The 14,247-nt window shown below is 35.3% G+C and overlaps 1 protein-coding gene across 3 annotated transcripts; it reads left to right on the forward strand.

Moving 5' to 3' along the window:
• The first annotated feature begins 162 nt into the window (after window positions 1-162).
• On the forward strand, window positions 163-13,562 carry IRE (AGC (cAMP-dependent, cGMP-dependent and protein kinase C) kinase family protein). Of its 3 annotated transcripts, none has more exons than XR_015816329.1 (18): window positions 163-957; window positions 1,155-1,222; window positions 1,361-1,537; window positions 1,667-3,025; window positions 3,187-3,359; window positions 3,453-3,702; window positions 3,834-3,926; window positions 4,010-4,150; window positions 4,255-4,347; window positions 5,508-5,709; window positions 5,801-5,886; window positions 6,443-6,531; window positions 7,269-7,320; window positions 7,394-7,450; window positions 7,528-7,683; window positions 12,628-12,708; window positions 12,933-13,307; window positions 13,414-13,562. XR_015816329.1 is itself a non-coding variant. In XM_088211419.1 (18 exons), exons 1-17 carry the CDS (start codon window positions 519-521, stop codon window positions 13,020-13,022), a joined length of 3,606 nt encoding a protein of 1,201 aa, XP_088067545.1. In that variant the 5' UTR covers window positions 163-518; the 3' UTR covers window positions 13,023-13,033; window positions 13,123-13,562. The 3 variants fall into 3 exon arrangements, 2 of the variants coding, with proteins under 2 accessions (XP_088067545.1, XP_021909612.2); XM_088211419.1 differs by having other exon boundaries at window positions 12,933-13,033; window positions 13,123-13,562; XM_022053920.2 differs by having other exon boundaries at window positions 12,933-13,562.
• Window positions 13,563-14,247: the final 685 nt, after the last annotated feature.

The following is a 14,247-nucleotide window of genomic DNA, read 5'->3' on the forward strand; positions in this document are numbered from 1 at the left end:
TAATCACGTTTTGCATGATAATTTGTTGTGAGATTCGATTGCATAATTTTTATCAGATAATTAATGATTATATATTTTTATATAATAAAACTGATATAATAATTATTTAAAAAATCATTCAAAAAAATTATTGTTAAGAAAAATGAATTGTATTATTTATTCAAAAATTTAAAATTTATTTAAAAGTGGAAGGTAAGAGCCCAATATCTATTAGAAAAGACAGAAATATTTTTAGTGACAATTGCGGGAAGCACGTTTTGAAAATGGGAATAAAACGAAACCGCTCCCGAATCCCTCAAAAAACTGAAAATCTTCCTTCGTGTCGCCATTCAACGCCCCAGTTCAGTTCCCGCGAAAACCTCATTCTCTCTCTCCTCTCACCCTTCTATCAAACTTTCCATTTCCTCTCTCTCTCTCTCTCTGGCTAAGATCGACGGTATCACTCCATATTACACTTGCAATTCGAGCACCTATGCAAATGCCATGAAAGAGATCGACATTTCTATCATCGTCCAGCAATGTCGTCGACGGGACCGGATAACCTTCATGATCCATCAAGCCTCACTAGCACATCCCAACCGACGTCCTCCCCCACCTCGATGAAGTCCAAGCTGAGGAAGATGCCTGCAATCCCTATCCGCCGGCCCCGGGAGGATGCGGGGGCAGAGGACTGCCAAGAGGAAGGAGAAGAAGAAGACGACGACGATGACACCGAACGGCAGCCTGGGGAGGATTCTCCGATTATCCTCGCTGCATTGACGCTGGGGCTCAATCACATAAGAACTAGATCAGCACCGTCTCCTTCGCCTCTCAGATTCTCATCCTCCGTGGACACGCCTTCGGTTATCGTGGATCACGTTGGCAACAATGACAAGGAGAAGGCTGAGGTTTCTATCGGGGTCGATACGAAGCCTAAATGGCCGATTCCTTCCCATCACCTGGCCAATACCGATCAAGGTAAATCCATCCCTGTTTTGTTCCGAATTGTGATTTGTCTCTGTTTCTTTCCCCTTTCTGTGTGGATTGCGATTGATTTGATTACTAGAATCGGAATTAATTGCGACGTGCTTGTAAACTCGTGGAGGATGTTTCATTTCCATGGAGATGGAGAATAGAGAATCATTTTGTATTCATGTTATGTTTTTTATTGGTAGGCAAAAAGGTCCAATGGAGCCAATCAAAATCTCTGAAGGTTCCGTCAGCTATAACTCCAGGGTTGGAGGTAGTAATCTTTTGGCTATTTTGAAATGCATGCATGCACACCCAAACACGCACAAAAATATGCGTGTTATTCAGTTGGAGGATTTTAGGTAGCTCAGGTTAATCGTATTGTGCGTTTTTTTTTGTTTTTCTGGCGTAGAGTTGTCATGCGGCTTTTGCCAAAGAAATGCAATCTCCGCGTTTCCAAGCAATACTGCGCGTTACAAGCATCCGAAAGAAGAAAGCCCCAGATATCAAGAGCTTCTCTCACGAGCTAAATTCTAAAGGAGTACGACCTTTTCCTGTCTGGAAGTCTCGTGCATTCGGACATATGGAGGTGCATACTTTTCTTTTGTAGCCGTTCGTCTTCTAGATGGACATCTTTATCTGTTCCTCGTAATCTTTTCACCTATGTATTTTTCAGGTTTCCACATTGCAATGACCTAGTTGTTAATGGATTTTTCAGGAGATTATGGTAGCAATCAGAGCAAAATTTGACAGATTAAAGGAGGAAGTTGATTCTGATTTAGGAGTTTTTGCTGGTGATTTAGTGACTAAAATTGAAAAAAGTTCAGATTCTCACCTGGAATGGAGAGAGGGTTTGGAGGACTTGTTGATTATAGCTCGAAGATGTGCAACAATGTCACCTAGTGAATTTTGGGTTAAGTGTGAAAGCATTGTTCAGAATCTAGATGACAGACGTCAGGAGTTACCAATTGGGATTCTTAAACAAGCCCACACACGCCTTCTCTTTATCCTCACTCGATGCACTAGGCTCGTGCAGTTCCAGAAGGAAAGTGGTTATGAAGAAGATCATATTCTGGGACTTCACCAACTCAGTGATCTTGGTGTCTATCCAGAACAATTTTTTGAAATGAGACAGCCAGAATTTAGTGGTCCAACGGATGGGGATAAAGAAGTAAATGAGAAGCAGAGAAAGAAGTTGCATGAGAAGGAAAAAGGGAGTCTAGTTACGAAGCACGATCAATTAGATCAACGTTTAAGCAGTGCTGATGGTGCAGATGTTAACACTGCTAAAAGCTCTGATTCAACTGCTAGCAGCTACAGGATGTCATCCTGGAGAAAACTCCCTTCAGCTGCTGAAAAAAACCGCAAGGGTGATGCAATTTGTGATACGTCTTCCAAGGATAAGGCAGAAACAAAAGATGAAAAAAAACTTGGTGGTGATGAAAGTACTGGGATTCCAGATACTCCATCACTCTATCCTCCATCATCTGGAAGAAAAGTTTCATGGGGATTCTGGGCAGATCATCAAAGTGTGACATATGAAAATTCAATGATCTGTCGTATTTGTGAGGTTGAAATACCTGTTGTACATGTGGAAGAGCATTCTCGAATTTGTACAATTGCTGACAGATGCGACTTGAAAGGCTTAACTGTGAATGAACGACTTGAAAGAGTTGCAGAAAGCCTTGAAAAGATTCTGGAGTCATGGACACCAAAAAGCACCCCATTGAGCTCCAATACACCAAGAGGAAGTCCTGATGTTGCAAGAGTGTCAACATCAACTACACATGAAGATTTAGATGAACTGTCACCAAAGCAGAATAGTTCATCATCTCGATGTTGTTCTGTTGACACACTTGATTGTGTTCCTGATTCGGATAATACTTTTCTCATGGATGATCTAAATGTGTTACACAGTGTAGGATTTGAAACACATTCCAATCCAACAAGGCCTGGCATGAAAACCTCATCAGGAAGCTTAACACCACGATCACCATTAGTAACACCAAGGACCAGCCAGATTGAATTGCTGTTAAGTGGGTGGAAAACAATAACAGAACTTGAGAATCATCAGCAGGTACATAATTAAGTTACCTTATATTTCTATTTTATTTCACAAGACTTGAGAATACAGGCAGACACTCAGTCTGTTCATGCTCCCTTTTAAGTCCTTCTATCCCAAGGTGCTATGTGTGATTTGTTTATTTGACTTTCCTTTCTATTTATACCGGGTGACAGATAAGCAAGTTACTTGATATTGCTCGATCAGTTGCAAATGTGAATGACTGTGACTACAGTGCATTGGAGTACATGCTTGACCGTTTGGAAGATCTAAAATATGCCATCCAGGATAGGAAGGCAGATGCTCTTGTGGTAGAAACTTTTGGAAGACGTATTGAAAAACTACTGCAGTAAGTCAATTTGATTTCAGTTCAATTGTTTCTCATTGTTAATTAATTTATTAAATTATGCCTTTCTAATTTCACAGACATTATTTTGTGTAGGGAGAAATATGTAAGTCTTTGTAGCCAGATAGAAGATGAAAAAGTAGACTCGTCGAACACCATGGCAGATGAAGAGAGTTCAGCGGATGAGGATACTGTCCGTAGTCTGCGAGCAAGTCCTATTAATATCTGTTCTAAGGACCGAACATCCATAGAAGACTTTGAAATAATAAAACCAATAAGCCGAGGGGCATTTGGGCGAGTTTTCCTGGCTAGAAAAAGAGCAACAGGAGACTTGTTTGCTATAAAGGTCAGCATCTCTAGTATCATAGAAAGGTCGGCTGATGAGAATAAAGTGATTAAACATATTATCTCTGTTTGTATGTTTCATCTTGTTATTGTTTTATTCTTGTGTATCAATGTGTCATGAATGTTGTGCAGGTTCTAAAGAAGGCCGGTATGATATGTAAAAATGCAGTTGAAAGTATTTTGGCTGAGCGCAACATCCTCATTTCAGTTCGCAATCCGTTTGTGGTAAGAAGCTCCATAAGATATTATTATCTATGAATGCATTAATTTGCCACCAAATTTCTAATGTGCTTTCCAATGATGTACAGGTTCGATTTTTCTACTCCTTCACATGCAGGGAAAATCTTTATCTTGTAATGGAGTATCTAAATGGTGGAGACCTGTTCTCTTTGTTAAGAAATCTAGGTTGCTTGGATGAGAACATGACTCGAGTATATATTGCAGAAGTTGTAAGGCCATATTTATATCTTGCCTTTGCTTGGAATTCTCTGTGTGTTTCAACTTGATAAAAATTTCTCACAATAGTACAAATAGTTTGTTTTATATTTCTCAGGTTCTTGCCTTGGAGTATTTGCATTCTGTGAGCATCATTCACAGAGACTTGAAGCCGGACAATTTGTTGATTGGTCAAGATGGTCATATAAAGGTCTATATTTTTCCATTTTACGTAAATTCCATTAAGGGTGGGTGTGATGATAGTGTTCATAATATATCAATGATTCAGAAAAAGTTTATTATGCTTCTTTAGATTTCTTTAAATTGTAAACTATGCCTCTAGCTTTGTATGAGCAGATGTTTTTCCTACTACAAGATTACAGTTCAGTGAGCAAGAGTTTTGGTTTCCAGTAGCATTAGGAATTGTCCCCCACTTTATTGCTTTTTTTCATTTAAAGCTAATCGATGACCAAGTCTTACCTGTTTATTTCAGTTGTTCTATGAACTTAGTTTGAGGATACACCAAAGCACTGATTTTGGCTTGTATTATTCTGTTATGAAAATTTATATACTCATTGATGGAAGAAATAAGATATATTGAAATAAGTGGCAGCACTTTATAGGTGCAAACTGCACTTTTTGAATTTGTCTTCTAAGAACCCAATTATGGAGATATTTTCTTTTGATTGCAAACCCTCGTTTCTGGGTCTCGTGAATTCTTCCCCATTCATGAACACTAAAAGAAGAAGGCTTTTGATTTGACGTTTGTAGACACTGGAAACAAAACATGGCTCAAAGAAGCATGTTCTTTTTTTTCCTGAAGTTGGATGTTCAAGAGCAAAATCGTTGGACCTCTTTTGACCTGAGGAAATGAAAAAATGGCTAAGAGCAGTTGGTCTGCATAAAGGTTTTTCAAGTTTCATATTTCATGGTGGTGTCTATTTTTAAGTGTTGAATAGAGTGGCCAATGTTTCGGAATCAGCACATTAAAAATAAAAATCTGCTTGCTGACTTCAGTAAGAACTCTAACCTTCCTTTCCTCGTACCGTCATTTTCTCCTCATGGCACTTTTTATTAGGCTCGGTTAATCCTAGGAAGATATCCTTTTTAAAATAGCATGAAATGAGAGTTTCCTGAACTCCATTGGTAAATTTAAGGGCTCCTTTGAATTCAATTTTAATAAGATCAGGACTCAAGATTCAGGACTCCTCACGAAGAATGCTGATAGCTTTCACCTGTTTTTTTTTTTCATTTTTTCAATGTTATTGTAGTCTTAAATCAACCCCTCTTTTGTTTTCATCCTTACAGCTTAAGTGCTATAATGGCATTATTTATAATTTCTCACACATCTCTAATGCCTTCTCTTTACAGTTGACAGATTTTGGGCTGTCCAAGGTTGGTCTGATCAACAGTACAGATGACTTCTCAGGTCCATCACTGGACAGTGGTGGATTTTTTGGAGATGATGAACAGAAAGCTCAACCTTCATCGAAAAGATCTCAACGCCCAAAGCATTCGGTAGTTGGCACTCCTGATTATTTGGCCCCAGAAATACTGCTTGGCATGGGACATGGTTAGCAATTCTTCTGCATGTTATAAAAAATGAATCCTTTTCTTTGTCCTTTTATCCAATAGTTTGTGTTGATTAGCTGTTCTCCTTGCAGGTGCAACTGCTGATTGGTGGTCTGTGGGTGTTATTCTTTTTGAGCTACTTGTGGGTATTCCACCATTCAATGCTGAAACCCCCCAGGTAATCCATCTGAATATAGCTGATGTGGAACAAAAAGAAATGAAAAGAGATTTGAAACAAAAACAAAATCTAGAAATTTTGGGCAGCTGTATCATATCCAAAAGGAAACTAAACGCTAACTACTAAAAGGATACTAAAAGTGAATTCCTTAAATCCTAATTGAAGTTCAAGAAATATAACTAAAAATAGATTGCTTAAATCCTAATCAAACTTAAAGTAACCTAACACTACATTGGCGAGTTCAAAGATAAAAGTCATAAATTTCAATCTAAAATAAATACAGAATTCCAGTAGAGAAGTTATAACCTAAAAGAATTTAAACTATAAATAAGGTCCTAAAGCGTCTAAGGATCTTATCACACTATTACAATGAATTATAGATTAGCTAAGAAATAAAATCTTAGTCTGTTTAGAAATTTTAACTCAAATCCATTCTGCATCAATGTAACTTCTTCATATACTTTTCTGTGTACATAACATAAAACAGGGGTTGAGATTTTTTCTATGCTATTTGATTTCTCTGAGTTATAGTTTAAGATATTATCATCAATTGCAGCAAATTTTTGACAATATAATCAATAGAGATATACCATGGCCCAAGATACCTGAGGAGCTGTCTTATGAAGCACGTGATTTAATTGACAAGTAAGCTTTCTGACAACAAACTTCTGCATTTCCTGGATGTGGACTTTGCAGCATTCTTTACTGTTTTCTCTGTTTCATCTCACACAAATTTTTGACATGTCTGATACTGGAGAAACAAGAACTCTTTTCATTGCCATGTTTGGCACCTAAGTGGTCAGTGCAACCAGAACTTAGTGCACTTCTCTATGCACTTTCCTATAGTTGTCTAATGGTGATTGTATTACTTTTTCTCCATTCTTGCTTTTGATATAAGTTTTCAATGTGACATTACCTTCTCATTTAGTCAACTTATACAAACAGACAAGAATATGTGCTTATTTGAAGATTTTAGGGACAGAATTCTGAGATAAAGACAAAATGACGGGTCATTAAAAAATTTCAGGAACTAGTATGCCGAGGGAGATGAACAAATGGATGGAAAGGGCTTTGTATAAATTTGGTGTTGTTCTTTCCGGAAAATATTTTTATTGTGGATATTCTGATGTTTGTAAAGCCTTTGATGTCTGCTGAAGACATCTTTTTGGTATTATATTAATTGGAAGGGGATACGGGAATAGACAAAATAAGGCATCCACTTGATAGTTAAAATTATAAGAACTTTTTGCAATGACAAAATACTACCTCTCATTGAAAGTCAGTATTAGTACATTTATGGATCATGTTTTCGATGGGCTTCATAGATTGTCCTGCTGATATCAAATTGTTTATCTTAGAATAACTAGTGTATGCTATTTCAGATTATTAACTGAAAGTCCAGTTCAAAGACTAGGAGCAACAGGAGCTAGAGAGGTAAGTCTTGCATCCATTGTCAAAACTTGTCTGCAAATTGCAAGAATTAAGTTCTAAGAAGAATTCCCGGCAGGTGAAGCAACATCCCTTCTTCAAGGATATTAACTGGGACACACTTGCAAGGCAAAAGGTAATATTTTGATTTTCTGAACTGTTACAGAAATTGGTCTCCTTCAAGTTCTCAGTAACGCCCTTTATTGCCCGCAGGCTACATTCATACCATCAGCAGAACCACAAGACACCAGCTACTTCATGAGCCGGTATATATGGAACCCAGAAGATGAACATGTTCATGGTGGTAGTGACTTTGATGACTTGACTGATACAGCCAGTAGTGGTTCATTCAACACACAGGATGAAGATGTACGCACAATTCCTCTATCACTATATCTCCTGTTTTGTGCATATTGTGGAGTTACTGTGTTACGCTATGATCCTATTCTATCATGCATGTAGTGGAATATAGATACATTTTATAAGGTGGTGATTTGTTGCAAAAAATTTTGGTTTTATTTGTTTGAATTTGAACGCAGACAAGAAAAAAAGTTTTTTTTTTTTTTTTTTTTTTTTTTTTTCTGTTATTTTTAGCAGATACAAAATACTGAATTTATAGAGTTTTACATCCATATTTAGATTTTCTAATTTTAGGAGTAAATAAATATATAATCAATAGCAATAACTCTTAAAAATTACAGTAATAAATCATAAATATATAAAACAATAACTCCTAGAAATCTGTAATAATAAGTCCTAAAAATATGCAGTAATAATTTTAAAGATGTGCAATCAATTCTTTCTATATTTCTACACCTCCCGTCAAGTTGGTGCGTAGATATTGATCATGCCCAAATTGTCAATAAATGATTCAAACTTTGGTCTGAAATGCCCATTGGTGAAAACATTTGCTGTTTGTTGCTCAGAAGTCATAACGACATACAAATAACTCCATTTTCTAGCTTTTCTTTAATGAAATGTCTATCAATCTCAAAATATTTCGTACGATCATGTTGATTTAGATTGTATGTAATGCTTATACCTGATTTGTTATCACAAAATAGTTTCATAGGTGCTTCTGCATCTAATTTAAGTTCTTGCACCTCACAAACTCCATTTGTCATAGCTCTATACTCAGCTTCTGTACTACTTATAGCAACCACACTTTGCTTCTTACTTTGCCAAGTAACCAAATTTCCCCATACAAACGTACAGTAGCCGGAGATGGATTGTCTATCTGAAACTGAACCTGCCCAGTCTACATCTATGAAGACTTCTATACTCCTGTTAATATTTTTCTTGAACAACAATCTTTTTCCAGGTGTACTCTTTAAATACTTGAGAATCTTGTATTCAACATCCGAATGTTCTTCATAAGGTGAGTGCATATATTGACTCATGACACTAACTGCAAAGACGATATCAGGTCTTATATGAGACGGATAAATGAGTTTTCCAACAAGACGTAGATATCTACCTTTATCAACTGGGATTCCATTAAAAACATTTCCCAACTTTTGATTAGGATCCACGAGTGTATCACTTGGTTTGCAACCACTCATGTCCGTCTCCTCTAATAAGTCAATAACAGATTTTCTTTATGATATAGAAATTTCCATCTTTGACCTTACAATTTCCATGCCCAAGAAGTAATGTAAAGACCCCAAATCCTTAATTTCAAATTTTGAGGTAAGATGTTTCTTCAACCTACATATCTCATCATCATCATTCCCGATAAATATTATATTATCCACGTATACAATCAAGATAGTCATCCTTCCATCACCAGTGTGTTTCATAAATATTATATGATCAGATTGTCCTTGATTATACCCTTATTTTTTAACAAATCTGGTAAATCTCTCAAATCAAGTTTGGGGAGACTGTTTTAGTCCACATAATGATTTTTTCAGATTACAAACTTTTCCTTTAAACTTCTCTTCAAAGCCAGGGGGTGGATCCATATAGACTTCCTCTTCTAGCTCTCCATTGATGAATGCATTTTTAACATCCAATTGAAATAGTGGTCACTTTAAATTCACAGCTACAAAGAATAACACTCGAATAATATTTAACTTGGCCATAGGGGCAAAAGTCTCCTGATAGTCAACTCCATATGTCTGCGTAAATCCTTTTGCTGCTAGCCTTGCTTTATAAGATTCCAATGATTCATCTGAGTTGAACTTTACGGTGAAAACTCACTTGCACCCAACAATCAGTTTTCCTTTAGGCAAACGAGTCATTTTCCACGTACCATTTCTTCAAGAACAATCTTTTTCCATTTAGGAACTGTTAATGCTTCCTGTATAGATTTAAGTATATTCATACGTAATAACTGTGAGACAAAAGTATGGTAAGAAGATGACAGGTTCTTATAAGATATAAAATTTGATAAAGAGTGTTGAATACATGATCGAGTTTCTTTTCTAAGAGCAATAGGGAGGTCTAGAGGGTCAGAATGTATTTGTTCAATGGGAAAAAACTTAGGTTCTAGAAACTTAGAGATTATACGTGATTCTTCAGATCCTGATATCGGATCAGATTCTTGGCTTTGAGAAGATATAGTTGCATCTTTCTTACTTTGAATTGGATTTCTTTTAGTGTAAGTTTTTCCAAACAATCTTTCATCATCGAAGCTTGTATAATCCATTTCGCTAGTATCTTTTTTTGTGTTCAGGCACTAAGGTTGGTCTCATGTTTTCCTCATCCAAAATATCAAAATTAAATATTGCAATTGCATTATTTTTGTAACTATTAGAAATATTTTCTTTTTCAAATATCGAGTTTTTATTTTCTTTCTCCTCTTGAAGATGAAGACAAAAAAAACTTTGTGATTTAAGGAATGTAACATCCATCATGACAAAATATTTTTTTCTAGTAGGAGTAAAATATTTATACCATTTTTGTGTGGGAGAATATCCTAGAAAAATACATTTTATTGCTTGTGGATCTAACTTATTTATATTAAGATTATGTATATTAACGAATGCAACGCATCCAAGGACCCTTAGTGGTAAATCTGAAGTCAATCGAGACATTAGAAATGATTTTTTGAAAACTGTTAGAGGTGTCTGAAAGTTCAAAGCTCTTGATGGCATCCTGTTGATTAGATATGTAGCAGTAAAAATTGTTTCTCCCCATAAGTATTTAAATATATTATTGGTAAACATTAAAGATCTAGCTACTTCTAGAATATGCTTATTTTTTCTTTCTGCTACCCCATTTTGTTGAGGAGTGTTATTGCAAGAGTTGTGATGAACAATTTCTTTTTCTAAGAAAAACGATCCTAAGATTCGATTGAAATATTCCTTTCTATTATCACTCCGAAATACTTCAATTTTTGTTTGAAATTGAGTTTCAACCATGGTATAAAAATTTTTGAAAACATATTCTGCTTCAGATTTTTCTTTAAGTAAATAAAACTAACTTAGACGTGTATGATCATCAATAAATGTTATAACCAATTTTGTTTCAGAGTTGGTTAATGTTCTAGAGGGTCCCCACACATCACTATGAATGAATAAGAGAAAAAGGCATAGATGGTTTATATGGTTGAGTAGGGAATGATGCACGATGGTGTTTAGCTAAGTGACAAATTTCATATTGCAATAATATTAAATCTTTTATTACGAAACAAGTTTGAAAATAAATATTTTAAATATTGAAAGATAGGATGACCTAACCTACAGTGCAATACCATTATTTCATCACTAGTAGAATTAAAGCATACTCCAAGATTTGAGGGTTTTGGTTGCTGATACAAAGAATTTCCATCATCAAAGTAATAAAGACTTTCATGCTCCCTAACATTGCCAATCATCATCCCCTATCCTAATCCTGAAATTCACAGTAGTTTGAAAAAATTTAGTACAACAATTTAAGTCCTGAGTTATTTTACTAATAGACAAAAGATTATAAGAAAGATTTAGATTGTGAAGAACAAGAGTGTTAAAGATAATAATTGACCCTTTTCCCAGCAATTATAGAGAGAGTGTATCTTAATTTTTTGATTTCCTGCACAAGGACTATAAGAAGAAAATAATTTAGAACAATCTGTCATGTGATCCGTGACACCTAAATCTATTATCTATAGGCAAAAAAAAATAGTTGACACATTAAAGATGGTAGATTGAAAGTAACCTTTCTGCGCTAAGAAACAAGAGGAAGGTACAGGATTAGAGAATTCTGTGGATTGAAAAAGTCTATACAGTTGTTCTAACTGTTCCTTACTGAATGAAGGTGTTGCAACAACAGATTCTATGTTCCCATTTTTTCGAGATTTGAATACGTTTCTCAGACAACATCCCACACATATTTCGCAGTGGGAAAAAACAAGTATGTTTTCCCAATTGAAGCCTCCATGGAATTGATCAACCAGGCCATTATAAGGGAGTTTTCTGACTTCCAAATCCGCCATGTCGGATCATTATTTTTTGGCTCCTTTGTCTTGCCAGTGAGATAACCATGTTTGCCTTTGCCATCGATCACCAACTTAATAGATTGTGCTCATTCCAGGTAATTTTTCCATTCAGTCTGTGAACGGTTAATTGTATTGGAGAATTTTCAATTTCGTTGAGGATTACAGATCCCGACGTTATTTCCAGGAGATGTGGTAGGGGAACTAATGTCATTTATCCTTAATGTTCCAGACATGGTATTGCAAAAAAAATTGATAAGAAGAGAAGGATTTAAAAATAAAAAATTTATTCAGGCCAAATTAGCCGACCTAGCTCTGATACCATGAACGCAAACAAGAAAAAGAAATTTTTTTCTTTTTTTTTCTATTATTTTCAACATGTATAAAATACTGAATTTGTTGAGTTTTACATCTTCATTTAGTCTTCCTAATTTTAGGAGTAAATAACTATATAATTAATAACAATAACTTCTAAAAATTACAGCAATAAATCATAAAAATATGCGATAATAACTTCTATAAATCTGCAATAATAAATTCTAAAAATATGCAGTAATAATTTTAAAAATGTGCAATCAATTCTTTCCATATTTCTACAGAATTCATTTTGATAGACTTTGGTGGAACTATTTCGATATCTTTCAATGCAAAATATCTGATTTTGATATCCTCCCAAACCATCTAGATAGACTTCTTTTTTTGCTAGATAGGCATTGGTATTATTTTCATATGCTAGATAATGTGGGGATCATATGGAACAATGTGTCGTAGGTAACACGGTTTACATTGGGCATATTACATATTGAGTGAAACTAAAATCCTATGGTCACATCTAAGATGATCCACATTTATATTTGTTTTTCTTTTTCCAATGGTTGTTTGTTACTGTGGAACAGGGGGATGAATGTGGTAGTTTGGCAGACTTCAGTGGCCCAACCCTCGCAGTGAAGTACTCATTTAGTAATTTCTCATTCAAGGTAAGAAGACCATGTGGTACCTATAAAATATCAGCAACCAGTTTCAAACAATATTATACATGAGCAATTTTCTTGCATGTTCATTTGCATCAGTTTTCAGACTAAGCCTGGCATGTTTCCAGAATGTTTGGATAGGATTCAAGTGTTCTTATGCCTAAGAACAAATTAACAAGGTTGCAATTGAACTGTAGAATTCACTTTTTTTTTTTTAACTGTGCTACCAGAACTTGTCTCAGTTGGCTTCCATCAATTATGATCTTGTTTTGAAGAACAGCAAGGAATCGGCAGAAGCATCCAAATCATCTATTCCATGACAATCTATTTGGTTTGATTCGATTTGGACCTTCTTTATCCATATTATCACTTGCCAGCCTAAACTATTGTAATTTTGGATTGTGGCAATGAAAATCTCAGCAAAACCCTCATCTGGTTCGTTAAAGCTGGAGTCTATGAGCTGTTACTTTTTCCTGATGAAGGTAGATTGCATCTTACGGAGATTGTTTAACGCCTATTCAAGAATATGCAACGGAGCCAGGAAGTAGTTGGCCTTCATTCAATGCAATAGATCTTCCACACACAAAATGGCAGTGCACTGACAGGTCTTTCTTCCTTTTTCCTTTCAGAAATTGTTTGACCACCTTTTTGTTTCCATAAGATTATATATGTATGTATATATAAATATATATATGTATTCTCTTTCAATAGATAAGAAAGATTTTGTCAGATTAGAGTGTTGCTGTCGCTGGCAGGCTTTGTGAATCTTTGTTGCCTTTCCTGCCGAGATTTATAAGTCGTAACATGACTTAACTTTTAAATAACAATGGATGCCCTGTAGAAGAGCGGAGATTTTAGTATATAGGATGTTGTTTATAGTGCTGTTATCAAGTCCCATGGGCGATGCCTCTGAGAAATACTTTTTTATGACTCACTCAGACTTGGGTTCAAAAATTACAAAAGATTTTGCTCTTAGCAAAGAAAGGAAGAAAAAAGTAGAGCACCAAGCAATTGTTGTTTTGTTTAGATTCCTCATATTTTAAGCTCCTAAACTTTGTAATTGGGTTAGCATTCCACTTTCCCCTCAACATTCTAGGTAAATTTTGACCGACTATCTACCCTACTTGGCATTGTTATCTTTAATGGTTGAGGTGGCATGTAGCTTGGAATCTCAGCAATCATCATCTCATTGTACATAACCTCAATAACTAAATGGAAATACATTCATTTCTAATGATTTCCCTTTTTTTTCCGAAATATTACTAGGATTATATGTCAATTTGCACATGTTGGTAAAGAAATTAAAAAAAAAAAATTGAAATTATAGGAATTATGATGGCTCTATTCCTTTTGATCATAGGGACCATTAGTAGTATACTAAATAGATGAAGCAGATCATGTGAAAGTTTTAGAAGGAGACCATTTATTTACTCCAGTGCTTTGTTTGTGAATTATCTTCTTATTTGTTATGGTGTTGTAATATATCAATAGAAAATCTCTGTTACATCAGAAAAACAAACTGTTATTTTTGTTAAGCCACAGTGA

The sequence above is a fragment of the Carica papaya genome, chromosome 9, assembly GCF_054855325.1.
Source record: "Carica papaya isolate Zhongbai chromosome 9, ASM5485532v1, whole genome shotgun sequence".
NCBI classification, from domain to species: domain Eukaryota; kingdom Viridiplantae; phylum Streptophyta; class Magnoliopsida; order Brassicales; family Caricaceae; genus Carica; species Carica papaya.